General features: G+C 40.1%; 1 protein-coding gene across 1 annotated transcript; it reads left to right on the plus strand.

Annotated features, from left to right (window-relative positions):
* The first annotated feature begins 1,978 nt into the window (after nt 1-1,978).
* LOC139734930 (uncharacterized) lies at nt 1,979-11,877 on the plus strand. The gene is made up of 5 exons (XM_071645709.1): nt 1,979-2,265; nt 3,164-3,336; nt 5,117-5,368; nt 5,889-6,135; nt 11,321-11,877. Exons 2-5 carry the CDS (start codon nt 3,205-3,207, stop codon nt 11,830-11,832), a joined length of 1,143 nt encoding a protein of 380 aa, XP_071501810.1. The 5' UTR covers nt 1,979-2,265; nt 3,164-3,204; the 3' UTR covers nt 11,833-11,877.
* Nucleotides 11,878-14,426: the final 2,549 nt, after the last annotated feature.

Below are 14,426 nucleotides of genomic sequence, written 5' to 3' on the forward strand. Positions count from 1 at the left end.
GTCACGTAGTGATAACTTTATTTTGTATGCAATACAAAAAGGGCTACTAGTAGAGAGTAAAGTCAATAATAATTTCATCTTTTTGTCAATCCATGTCACCAAAATCTTAAAATAGTAAATACAGCCTCAAATGGACGTGTGCATTTTTTTGTGTGGTTATCGCCAAAATTGCTTTTATTGTTATTATTAAGAAGAAATATAGTAAAAATAGAATCGTCTCCTTTACACACCCTTGTATTTCAATTACCAAGACACAAACCAATAGTTTATCTGATGATTAATTTCTCTACATACAATCTACAATATTCCCAAATGTGTATATATATATATATATATATATATCATATATTATATATATATTATATATATATAGGGCCTATAGATAGATAGATAGATAGATAGATAGATAGATAAGTAACAAAACTGGAACAAATTTCATGCTGTATAATTCACCAACAGTTTATTTCTGCACACAAGTTTTCGAGCGTCTCGCCGCCCTTTCTCAAGTGTTCATACAGAAAGGGCGAGACGCTCGAAAATTTGTGTGCAGAAATAAACCGTTGGTGAATACAGCATATGAACTTTGTTCAAATTTTGTTACTTATCTTTTTATCTTGCCAACACGTGGACAACCTAATCAACATATACATATATATATATATATATATATATATATATATATCATGAAATTCGAAAGTTAATGTTGCCCAAATATTCTGTCATATCATGCCTTTCGGGATATTGCCCCTGACATAGACGACGACGGAAAAATCTCCCAAAATGAGAATTTTTTTGTAACTTTCCATCGACATAATACGTTGCACATAATTATGAAATTGAGAAAGAAAAAGAAATCCTCCTAGACGACCCGAGTGTTTTCATCGTATAGAGCAGGCTGGATAACCTGACATCGATAAGTACAACACGTACAGAAAGTACATGGTATACCATAACAAAAGAAAATTCGCCGAAATACTGTAATCTAGCATTTCATGAAAATGGCGTTTCCTCAGACAGCACTGTTGTATGAAATGTTTTGTTTAGATATGCAGATGCATATCGTGATTTTGAAATAGATAATTGATATCAAAACGGGAGGGGGGGGGGAATATTCAAGTAACAGAAAAGACAGATGATATGCCAGATATACAATAGCTTGTGGCATTGGCTATGTTTTTTGTTTGTTTTTTTTACTTCATTGGGTTGAAAGAGTTTAAGAAGTTTGTGTGTTTGTGTGTGTATCTTTTGTGTGTGCGTACGAGTAAAGTTTCTGTATAGATAATTGAAGATGTAGGTTGTGATTCTCGGGCTATGTGCCGTTTGATTTTTTTTAATCGTTTGATTAATAATCATTGTCGATTGAATATTGTTTTATAATTATACTCGTACATTCAAGATTATCTTTTTTCTTTGTTATGTACAAGTTAAGATATCAACTAAAGATTATGATTAGATTTAGCAGATAAATAAAATATGTGAGTGTGTGTGTGTGTGTGTGTGTGTGTGTGTGTATGTGTGTGTGTGTCAACATGACGGGAATGTGTATTTTAAGAAGAAATTTGCAAAGTGATATTTTCTCCGTTGCGCAGATTTTCATGCATCTTTCTTATGCTTCATCTCAAGTGGTTATCCATATTTTCACGTGTATATTTCACTGCAGAAGATAAAATAATTTATGAATCAATAATATGGCCATTAATAGGCTTTCATGAGTTGTCGACGACAATTCTACGATTGGCTGCCGATACACAGCCCATGGCATTAATGTACATACCTATGTATTTTCGTTTGCCCAAAGATACAAGTCAGCTTTGAATTTGTTTATTTCATCTAGTTTGAGACTTCTATGCAGCATCCACCCTCATTGAATCAGTAAAGGCTCGTTAGGTTTTTGTTTTAATTGTGTGTTTTTTGTTGCTGTTGTTTTTTGTTTTGTTTTTTAATGATCGAAATACCCACAGGCAAATTTTCCTGAATGTGTCTGGAAACGAAGACTAATTCGCGGGAACACGCTTGACATCAGCCCATCCCAGTGTGTTAACACCGCTGCTAGCAGCCGATTCTCGGCACTCAATACACCGCAGATTCTCTGTCTGTACAGACTCCATTGCTTGTTTGTGACAGGTTACCAGCATTTGTACCGTGCACGCAGAGAGCGCTGAAACAGCTCTGTTGAGTCCATGCTAATACATGTACTTTCGTTTTTGTATTTCTAGTATTGCTTCGAAAACTGGGCCAAAAATCGCCGTCATATTATCATGTCAGGTAAGTGTGTATCGATCAGCCTGTGAAATGTTTGTACGTTGTATACTGCATTGTGTCCCGAATGCCCAATCCCGTTTGTGTGATGGACACAAGCTTCGCGTGTACGTACGTGTAATTATAAGACATAACCTCCGGATTCATTCTCCATTGGTTAAATTGTCGCTCTACCCGAGTTCCTACAATGTTTTAATTGTCGATCTGTAGACCACCAAGAGGAAAAGGAGTGGAATATGAAGATCCTATCGCAGGACATGCTATAGACAAGATGAATACGTTATGACAACTGAAGCATACGTACGACTTGTAAGGAGACTCTACTCGCTCTGTTTGGGGGACGTTTGTGTTTTGCACTGTAGTCTTTAGAAATAGACCTTATAGTGGGTCAGGTCATGCTTATAGAAGAGTGTGTCTGCGGATGTAGTGAGCAAGGCAGTTAAACGGGATGAAGTTTAAAGTCAGCGATTTCTCTCTTTTTTTTTCATTTTTAAACACATACCGTCGTACGTAGAAAATTCCACGCACACAAAAATAAAAAATCATTTTTCATGAAAATAACACATTCCGTCAACTTGAAGAACTGACATTTAATAGCAATTATTTCCTCTGCTTTTTGAAAACGGCTAGTCAAGTGCTCTTTCATTATGCTAGAAAAGTGAATGTTTGTGGAATTCCCTTTTTATTTTCTTTATATTGTCCACACATGACGTCATAACCTCTAGTAGTCTCCTCGCCTCATCCACCGCTTCCAACACCAAAACTCTAAAAAAAAAAAAAATCATATTTTTTGCATTGATATAGTCCGATTTTCCTCAAACTTTCATTGATATGCTCTACTAATGTTGCTGCTTTTAGTTAATCTACATTTCTCTTTGGGTTTTGGTTTCCTTTAAATCCCAAGTTACCCTACCTTGGGCAAGACTGGCATGGAGATAGTTCACCATGGATGACGACGTCCTAGATGATTGTGCCTTCGTCGTTGACCTGGGTTCTGGTCTTTGTAAGGCGGGGTTTTCCGGCGACGAGTCACCAAGGTTAAGCATCCCCTCCATCGTGGGCAAGACGAAGTATGAGGTAAGATATAGGAGATAATCAATCCTCTCTGTGCCAGGGACTTTGGACAATCATTCAAGGACAAGTCCACCTTCATATACATAAGGATTGAGAGAATGCAGCAATATTAATAGAACACATTAGTGAAAGTTTGAGGAAAATTGGACAATCCGTTCAAAAATTACGAATATAATTTTTAAGTATCTGCGCAGTCACGGCTGGAAGAGAAGACTACTACAATGTATGATGTCACATGCGTATAACTATATAAGGAAAATAAAAGAGAGAATTTCACAAAACTTTACTTTTTGAATAAAGTGCACAGTTCTTCGACTTGCTACTGACGTATGTTAAAGGTAATATTATTCTCCCTGTCTTCTGAAAGAGAGAAGTCGAGTGTTCTTTTGTTATATATGGGAGAAAAATGGACAAATGTTGAATTTTCTTTATTCTTTCTTTATATCGTTGTACTCATGTGACATCACAAGCTATAGTAGTCTTTTCATCCAGCCGTGACTGAGCAGAAACTTTAAAAATTCATAACTTTTTAACGGATTGTCCGATTTTGCTCAAACTCTCACTGATGTGTTCTACTAATACTGCTGCATTCACTCAACCCACATGTCTATATGAAGGTGAACTTGTCCTTTAATACTGTGGGGTTTTCTCTGCCATTATGAAGTTTGACACTCATATTACACAAAGGCTTAATCCATTGCTTGCAGAACCAAATGTATCCTGTGCAAAGTCTTTTGACGGTCTGAGAATATCGCAGGGAGTTAAAGGGAATGGCTAGTAACTGATCCGTGGGAATCAGTGGGAATGCTGAGGGATGATTGTTCCAATCCTTGTGGGATTCATTTAAGAGTACATTATATATCTACTATTGTGTGAAAATGATTTGCTTCGAGAATGGTCTCATATTCAAGTAATGTACAGTTTAATGTTTCCAGGTTAGCGTGCCTGGTCAGTTACGGGGCATTAATCTGCACATTACTTGAATATGAGACCGTTCTGAAGCAAATCATTTTCACACAACAATAGATATACAATGAACTCTTGAATGAATCCCATAAGGATTGGAACAATCATCTCCCAGCATTTCCACTGATTCCCACTAATCAGTTACTAGCCTTCCCCTTTAAATGAAAGCACAGAGGTGGGGGGGGGGGTGGGGGAGGGAAGATAAGAGAAGGGGAGAGTATAAGCACAGGAAAGGGGTGGGGTGTTCGAGCGACGGGATGGTGATAATGGACGACGTATTATTAACCTTCACTTCGTAAGCACAGCACTCATAGTTGTGACATTCATATTCACTGCTTCTTGTTTATTTCTTTAATTTGTCATTTGATTAAGTTTGATATTATGTTCCAGCATGGTTCTGTGATAAGACCTACAGAGAGAGATTGTAGAAATGTATTCTCAGGATTAACACATGTATTATGCAGTAATAGTAATAATGATAATAGTAAAAATAATAGTAATAACAACAATAGTAATAATAGTAATGAATGATAATGATAATGATAATAATAATAACAATAACAATAATAATAACAATAACAATAATAATAACCATAATAATAACAATAACAATAATAATAATGATAATAATAATAATAGTAATAATGATGATGATGATTATTATTATTATTATTGTTATTATTATTATCAGAGGTATTTGTAATGCTCCTTCCCACTCAGTCTTAGTGCTCAAAGGGCATGTAAATTTCCTCTGTACTCGACCAGTTGTGTTCGGTTCCACTAGTCCTATGGTCTCTCTGTGTCGTTCGCCTTGCAGAAACTTGTGCCTTTCAACGTCGACGATGATTCCATGAGCTACCTATACGTCGGGGATGGGGCCCAGTGCAGAAGAGGTCTTCTCCGACTCAGGCACCCGATCGACCACGGGGTCATCGCGAACTGGGACGACCTGGAATTACTTCTGGAAAATATATTCTACAACAAGCTCCGCTGCGGTGCCGACGAACTCCCCGTGCTCCTCACCGAGGCAACGATGAGCCCGAAGTCGCAGAAAGAAAAGCTCGCGGAGGTCGGTCTCGTTTTCAATGTCCTAGCAGCAATCAGAAAGACCGCCAAACCAAGTTTTTCAGCAGGGCAGTTGGCCCGCAAGACATGTCCCAATCATTATGACGTCATAAGGAGAAAAGGGAAATTGGGAAGGGAGTATGATATGTAGAAGGATGAAGAGAATGAGGGGAAGAAAAAGAAGGTAAAAAAACCCCGCGAAAGTAACGTTATTAAAAGCAAGAAAAAAATGAAGATGAAAGAGGTAATAACGATGATGCTGATGATGATTATAACGATGATGATGATTGTGATCACGATGATCATGATTATGATGATTGTGATGAAGGAGAAGAATACGATGAATAAGGGAGAAAAAGGATGGGTGAAAAAATCATGAAAATCAAGGGGAAAGCAAAAAAGAAGATGAACAGGAGGTGCAATATTAGCAGGACATAAAGAAAGATTAAGGACAGAATAGAAGGAAGAATTATTGCCCAAAAGTGCTTCATGAATTAATTTCAAATGTCGTAAATTTTCACCAGCTGATGTTCGAGAGTCTGGAATCCACAGCCCTGCACGTGGCCAACCAGCTCGTCCTTTCGCACCACGCCTCGGCCAGCGAAGGCGGCATCGTGCTCGATGTCGGTGACGGCGTCTGTCAAGTCCTGCCCATGTGTTACGGCTCCATCCTCACGGACGCCGCGCAGCGAGTCGATATGGGAGGAAGGGACCTCACGAAGCACCTGGTACAACTCCTCAATGATCGTGGTTGTAGCTTTCATACCACAGGTTAGTCCAGGCTGCGAGGTAACGTTGGTACCATGGGCGTAGATCCCGGGGGGGGGGGGGGGGGGGGGGGGGTGGGATGGGGGGATATATCCCCCCTGAAATGGAGAAGGGGGGATGACCTGTATAATCATCCCCCCCCCCTGAAATTTGAGAAAAAAATGGAGGAAGCAGAAATGTCATTGTATCAATTTCATGTCATATTGCATGACGTTCGTACGCCCACCTTCAGACAGGTAACAGAGGTGAAGAGTATTCTATCTTGTAGGATAATGTATACATAATTTTCTCAAGCGCTCGCTCGCTTCGCTCGCTCGCGAAGGTAGTAATATCGACATAAGGTATGGTCTAGACGTTGCCAACGTCAAATAGCATAGGCTTACATGTAAACATGCTATGAGGCGAGCAACTCGGGACCATCTGCAAATTATGTACGAAAACAAACAAACAATAACAAAAACTATACCGCCATAATTGAACCTCCCTCCATTTCCTGAATCATTCCTGAAACGATGATGATTCTGATACTGGGCATACCCAGGGATGATCAGGGGAGTCGAATCTATCTCGGGGGGGGGGGGGGGGGGGCGGCAAAGGGGCATTTGTCCCGCCCCTACGGAAATGTTGGGGGCAGACAAATCATTTGTCCCCCAAGCAAATCCCGAGATGAGGACAAATCTCGAACTTTCTTTATGGAAAATTGGACAACTACCGCCAGAATTATGCACCGGATCGCTGAATTGCAATCATGAATATGCAAAAGCTCCGCTACTGGGTCCCTTTCGCTAGACTTTGTACACTTTTGAGATTGACGTTTTATTTCCTTATATTTATCAAAGAGTGTGCAGCAGATCTTTCACTTACAAAAGCTCCCTCATAATTATGCAGACGCGTCGATGGAGGGGGAGGTGGATGGTTCCCCCATAAAAGTATTGGGGACAAACAGATCATTTTGCTCCTCCTCGTAACTCCCGAGATGTGGAAATGTTCTTACTTTTTTGATAGAAAACTGTCTAAATATTTCGCCCAAAGATGGATGGATTTCAATTCTGAAAATACAAAATCTCCCTCGCGTAAGAGGGGATAGGCCTAACTATTCCCATACCCTCCCCGTTCAGTCATTTCTACTTAATACACTTTAGATTGACAGATTTCAAAATGTTTCATCTAAAGTTTGCACAAGGTCTGTTACTTCAGTTTGAAGAAATGCATATATTCCTTGGGTGGGAGGAGAAATCTAGATACTTTCAATTAACGGAGGGTTCCCCCCCCCCCCCTCCCCTAAAAAAAAAAAAAAAATAGTATACACTTCTGGGATTGAAATTTCCCCAGATTACATCAGAAATGTGTTTACGAGATATTTGTTGCTGCCAGTAATTGCCAACAGTTGCGCCCGGTGCGCCCCCACCCCCCCCCCTTAATTTCCTAAGCGAAAAAATATAGCTATAAACGGCCGTTTTTGGATTGTACAATGTCAAAATTTTCAAGCTCGCTTTCTTCGCTCGATTGCATTTAATCGTTATGCCATTCTCCTGATGTTGCTGCCAGTAATTGCCAGCAGTTGCGCCCGGTGGCCCCCCCCCCCCTTAATTTTCAAAGCGAAAAAATAAGGCTACAAACGGCAGTTTTTGCGCTGTAAAATGTCAAAATTTTCAAGCTCGCTCGCTTTGCTCGCTCGCATTTAATCGTTATGTCATCCTCCTGATGTTGCTGCCAGTAATTGCCAGCAGTTGCTCCCGGTGCGCCCCCCTTAATTTCCTAAGCGAAAAAATATACCTACTAAATGTCAAAATTCATGATCATGTTCATTATCTTCAGTGTAAGAATTAATACGAGAAGTTTCTCTAAATGATACCATTAATATAGGCAAAATTGTTCAATAATAATCTATATAAAATGTACTGCTACCTTAAACATGTTGGACTGTTTCAAGTCGATAAAACACGCAAAAAAATGCATCAAATTGCACCATTTACAACATCAATATGCAAAAAGTTCTCACTGTGGGAGGGGCAAACCCCCCTCCCACACCCTCCCCCCTCGCTCGCATCGCTCCCTCGCATCTGAATGCTCCCCCTAAGATCAAATCCTGGCTACGCCGGTGATAGGCCCCACTATTTAGTAGACCTTCACAGTGATGTCGCACAGGCGGAGCAAGAGCTGAAATACCACGTTGTAGTCATTCAATTATCTATAAATATTTCTTTTTCTTACTTGTTTTTTGATAGGAAAGAAATCCCAAATTTCACCAGAAGTGTCCACCAGATCGCTGAATATTAGGTCTGAAAATGCCAAATATTCCTCGTGTGGGAGGGGGATACCACCCTCCCCCCGCTAGCCCCCTCCGCTCCCTCGCAGATATTCAAACTCCAAGTCCCTCCCCTACCCCCCCCCCCCCATCATTAAAACGGAACGATGCCCCTGGGATGATTGCTTAACTGACTTAAATCAAGAAAATTGAAGAATACAATTGATAGCTACAGGAAAATATCTACTACGTTATTACATACGAAGGAATGGATATCCATATTAGCATTTTATTGAATATATTTAGGCATTATTCAGGGCTGCGCTACGTTTTTGAAAGGGGGGGGGGTGTCAAAACCGCCTGTCAGTCAAGAAGAAAGAACATCAAAAGACAAGAGAAACAACAACAAAAAAGTCTTCATACTTTTAAGGTCTGATTTTCCGCCGAAAGTCGGCTGACAAGCAAAAAACAAACAAACAAACAAACAAAAACAAGAACAAAAAGTCTTCATATTTTTGCTGCCACTTCCCTTCCACTTTGCATGGAAAAGAGTGGGACATTTGATCCCTGTAAAGTGTGTGTGTGTGGGGGGGGGGGGGGGGAGGCAAGCTTCCCCCTCCCCCCCCCCCCCCCCCACTCCTCAGTACGGATTTACGCCGTTGGTTGGTACGGATATGCTAAGAGGGTTCTAGAGCAATCACCCCCTGGACAATTACCCCGGAACCTTCCCCTGACTCATAAACCTAATCCTAGTCCTGAACCTAATCCTAACCCTAACCCAAACTCTAACCCTAAACTTAACCCTAACTGCGAACTCTAATCTTTCCTCTTACCTTATCACTAACCAGTAATTAGCCAGGGGTATTCTCCTCCGGGGTATTTGCCCTGATACATGCTAAGGGCCAGTCGTCGTACAAACGTTACTGCGGAATGTGAATGAAATACTGCGTAGTATACCGTCAAATAACGATGCACTTGCATTGAGTATCGAAATTGAATCGCTATTCTTCCTTTCTACTGTTAAGAGCTCCCATTAGACAGGAATTGAGATGACTTGGCACATCTCAGTTTGAGGCACTTTCCCGATGTGGGTTCGACACCTCTGGGAACTTTCCTTTCTCCAATAGGCTCATTTTGACAATACTCGACACGTCTTGTTGGGTGTTATGTGCAGTAGAGATTTATTTTATTAAATATAACTTAAATTCCTTAGAATAAAGTAGGAAAAGAGGAATTTTCCCCAGAGAACCCTCCCTTCGTGTAATCACTTTCATTTTTATGTTCCATATACCGTCATTATTCAGCATCACAAAAGATCCAGCTCAATTTGTCTCCATCGATCATGTCGATGGCCAACTAGATAATAATTTTGATTTTCATTAAAGCCATTGATTGGGTAGAAACAGGAGATGGGAATCTGTACTTAGGAACCTATAATAGAACTTACATGACATGATATCAAGGCACCTAATCGTGAAATGTACTCCAAACATCAAGGCTTGTTGCTCAGATATGACATTGTCAACAGCTACCTATTCGTGATGATCCCAGCGAATAATATTCTTTGTGCGCGTTCGACGGCTATATAGGTCCCAACTAATTTATGTACCTCGCTTCTTGCTGACTGGGTTTCAAACAGCTATACTTGCTGTTACTGAACGCACTGATATTGTGGTCTCACTTCGAATACTTTGTTAAAATGTTACGTGAGTCATTCCATTTATATTAAGTAAGTTCCCCACAGTTGCAGCTCTAATTCCAATTATCTAGAATTACCCCCCCCCCCCCAAAAAAAAAAGAACAAAAACAAAAACGTACCGAAACTGTAATGATCGCATGAGCCGTACTCATCACGCAACGGTAATGTTACGCAAGGAACTGAATGTTGTAATGACTGACTGGTTATATCATATCTTCGAAGAGCCAAATCCGTGTTCAGAACCTTACAATTATATTGAAATTACGCACTGAAAGCCTGAAAGTGATTGATATTTATCCTGTTGATTCTTTACGGAATCTGGGAGTGTGGTTTGATTCACGCCTAGGTTTTGACAGACATACCTCTGAATTATGTAAAAATTCATTTTATCATTTGTTTAATATTGCACATATTATTCGGAAGCATTTGACACGGGAAAGTACTGAAAAAAAAATCATCCATGCGTTTGTCACAAGCAGATTGGATTATTGTAACAGTTTATTTTATGGCTTACCTGATAATCAGTTAGGTAAACTACAAAGGGTGCAAAATGCGTGTGCTAAATTAGTTTGTAACTCTCCTCGTTTTTCTCGTTGTAGTCCATTACTACGTGCATTACATTGGTTGCCTGTAAAGCAGAGAATCATATGTAAAATTCTGCTAATTGTATATAGAGCTATTCATGGTACAGCACCAGTGTACATACAGGAACTTGTAGAGTTAAAAACATCATTTCAAATAATTTATCATCTTCGAAGTTCACGGGATCAAACATTATTGAAATATCCATCGGGGAAATCAAAAGTTACTCTTGGTGACAGGGCATTTTTGTACGCTGCACCAACATTATGGATTAATCTCCCTTTGTTTGTAAGACAAGCAGTTACAATTAGGCCAGGTTAAAAAGTCATCTTTTGAAGTAATGTATTTTCTGTTTGAATTTCTTTTATATGCATGTCATTTTGTAATGTGTAGTAGAGTATATTATTATAGTAGCTGAGCAATATAAATGTCCTTTATTATTATTATTATTATTATTATTATTATTATTATTATTATCATTATTATTATTATTATTATCATTATTATTATTATTATTATTATCATTATTATTATTATCATTACAATAGTGCATCATTCTTTCATGCATGTGCGGGTGTCAACTAGAAATGCTCTTAGTAGTCAGCTAGAAATGTTGTAACTTCTTCACTTGAAGGATTTCTCCATCCGTTCCTTTCTAGCGGAGCACGACATCGTTCGCGATATCAAGGAGAAAACTGGGTACGTCGCCATGGACTTCGACAAAGAAATCCAAGCCGCCGACGACGTCGAGAAGACTTATGAACTGCCAGATTATCAGGAGGTCAGTGTCGGACGAGAACGATTCCTTGCGTCCGAGCCCCTTTTCCAACCAAAGCTCGTTGGTCGCGAGTGTCCGAGCGTTCACGCACTCGTCCACGACAGCATCATGAAGTGCGACGTCGATCTGCGCAAGCTTCTCTACGGCAATATCACCGTGGTGGGTGGCTGCTCCATGTTCCCGGGTTTCCTCGAGCGACTGGAGAGAGAGCTCACCGCCATGGCTCCCGCAGCGATGCCGGTCAAAGTGGTCGCCCCTCCGGAGAGGAAGGAGTACGCCTGGATTGGCGGCTCTATCCTCGCCTCTATGTCTAACTTCCGGTCACTCTGGGTTACTAAGAAAGAGTACGATGAGCATGGAGGCAGGATTGTCCAGCAAAAGTGTGGGCTATAGTTACTGTTATAGACCAGTCCAGAGACACACACACGCAGAATGAACTAATAGTAAGTGGAACTGAGCTGCTGCACCCCTACTTCTGGGGGGGTTTCACAAAGAATGGAAGTCGATCTCAAAAGATGAGATCAACGAAATACATTTTGTACTATGATATGTCTTTAGTTTACCTGTTCAGCTTTATTCGATGTCTTTGGAGTCCACTTTAAATTGTTAGCAAAAAGTAAAAAACAAAATATTATTCCTCTTTTCATTTTGTATATGAATGGCCGCATATAAAAGTCTCCAAAATCGTATTAAAGTAAGAACATCATAAGAACATGACGTCACTTAACCCTAAAGGGGCCGGGCTATGCTCAGGCCGGGGGGGGGGGGGGGGGGGGGGGGATGGATTCTGCCCCCACCCCACCCCCCCCCCCCCCCCGAGATCTCGGCCATCGGTGGCGCGATCGCGATGAAATTTTGCATGCGTGAGACCCGCGTCATAATCTACAAGATTGTGTCATAAGATTTTTTTGAAACAATCAATTTCTAATTTTAATTAATTAATTATGCAAATTAAGCTCAAGATCATATTTTAGCCTAATTAAAAGCATTGAGAGTCTAATTTTTGATCTGTAAATCTGTTTTAGCATATTCAACGATTGTACATCACAAAAACTTCCAAAATTCATTTCAATTCTTATGTATTTTATTGTTTTCAGAATTTCTTATGTATTTCATTGTTTTTCAACTTTTGTTTTTTCTTTGTTTTTTCATTGGAAATTGTCACTGACCACTTTTCTACCATAATTAGCCCAAAACTAATCAATGAAAGTGATTAATTGTAAAAACAATCGGGTTTTCATGACTTTCATGACAGAGCACTGTTTTCCATAGGAAATGTACACAAAATCACAAAATTGTGCCCGTTTTGGGGCGACATTCCGTTACAAAAATGGGCGTGGCTTCGCAAAAGTATGCGTGGACGTCGCAAATTTGGTCTCAAAAGTTGCGCGAAACTTGAACAAACAAAGTCAAGAAGCCTCGCGAAGAGGCCTTCTCGCGTAACAGAATTATAGCGCGAAACATCCAGGGGGGGGGGGGGGGGGGCGGGCGGATTCCGCCCCCCCCCCCCGCCCTTTTAGGGTTAAAGGACAATTCACCTTCATAGACATTACTAATGTGGGTTGAGTGAATGCAGCAATATTAGTAAAAACACATCAGTGAGAGATTGAGGCAAATCGTACAATCCGTTCAAAATTTATGAATTTTTCAAGTTTCTGCTCAGTCACGACTGGGCGAGAAGACTACTATAGCTTGTGATGTCACATGACTATTGTGTACAACGATATAAAGAAAGAATAAAGAAATTTCAATATACATGTGTATTTTCACTTTCATCGCATTACAAAAGAGCACTTGACTTCTTTCTTTCAGAAGGCAGGGGGAATAATATTACCCTTAACATACGTCAGTAACAAGTCGAAGGAATGTGCACTTTATTCAAAAAGTAAAGTTTTGTGAAATTCTCTTTTTATTTTCCTTATATCATTGTACGCCTGTGACATCATACACTGTAGTAGTCTTCTCATCCAGCAGTGACGGCGCGGATACTTTAAAAAATTCATAACTTTAGAACGGATTGTCGGATTTTCCCCAAACTTTCACTGATGTGTTCTACTAATATTTTTGCATTCACTCGATCCACATGTATATGAAGGTGGATTTGTCCTTTAACTGTTGATCTTAAATTTTAGGATTGACTTACATTGTTCGTGAAACATCCCCTGGCTTCAGCTCCATTTCGTTCGGGGTTTTTTTCTGGTAATGCTTCTGTTGTAATAGTCCAGTAAAATGAGTTACTTGCGTGATCATCCAACCGTACAATCATCCAATGAGAACACGTCTCTAAGCTGACTCAGTTCAGAAGCATGTCTACGCGGCACTCGTGAGGTTCAGGGTTAGAATGAAATTAACTGATCCAGTGTTAGGGTGTGTACATGCTGCCTTCTCTGGACTAAAGAGGCAACATACTTTGTCTCTCGAATAGAACATGAAATAGAGGTTGCGTGTGTGCGAGTGAAAACGTATGCTCCGCCTTTTCTTACAGAGAGTATGATACGAACCCACTGAAATGGTCCGTCCTCGTATAGGCCCTACCCACTGCAAAATAAATGAGATGAAAGCCTACCACTCGTGGCCCAATATTAGCCTCTTCCACATTGAATTCCGAAGCCCTCATAGACATAATACACAACTCATCAGGTTCCCGTAGTGAACAGGTTAACCCATGTGCCTCTCAAAGCACGTGTGACGCCATCAGACAGAGCACTAATGTCTTGGTCATTCGAAAAAAGGAGATCCCGTATAGGACGACCATTGCACAGAGAGAGAGAGAGAGAGAAAGAGACTGGTTATTTCCTTGGCAGCGCACAATCGAAAAAATAAAATAAAATCAGGCCAAAACAAACCCTGTTTGTTTTAAGGTTGAGGTCAGCATTATTGATGCCTCGTAAAAATCAAATCGAGGAAGGGAGATTTGAATACTACCTCATGACGTAATGCATAAAGAAAGTTTGATGAATCAAGATGACGAAATGATAATACAGATT

Source organism: Diadema antillarum, unplaced genomic scaffold (assembly GCF_040938485.1).
Source record: "Diadema antillarum isolate AM-2024a unplaced genomic scaffold, OU_Dant_1.0 seq00000552_RagTag, whole genome shotgun sequence".
Taxonomy (NCBI): Eukaryota; Metazoa; Echinodermata; class Echinoidea; order Diadematoida; family Diadematidae; genus Diadema; species Diadema antillarum.

Excerpts from the sequence above, each read along its gene's own strand:
- LOC139734930 (XM_071645709.1), top strand. The coding sequence starts at position 3,205 with ATGGATGACGACGTCCTAGATGATTGTGCCTTCGTCGTTGACCTGGGT. Across the intron at positions 3,337-5,116 it reads TGGGCAAGACGAAGTATGAG|AAACTTGTGCCTTTCAACGT; the intron begins GTAAGATATAGG and ends TTCGCCTTGCAG. Across the intron at positions 6,136-11,320 it reads TTGTAGCTTTCATACCACAG|CGGAGCACGACATCGTTCGC; the intron begins GTTAGTCCAGGC and ends GTTCCTTTCTAG.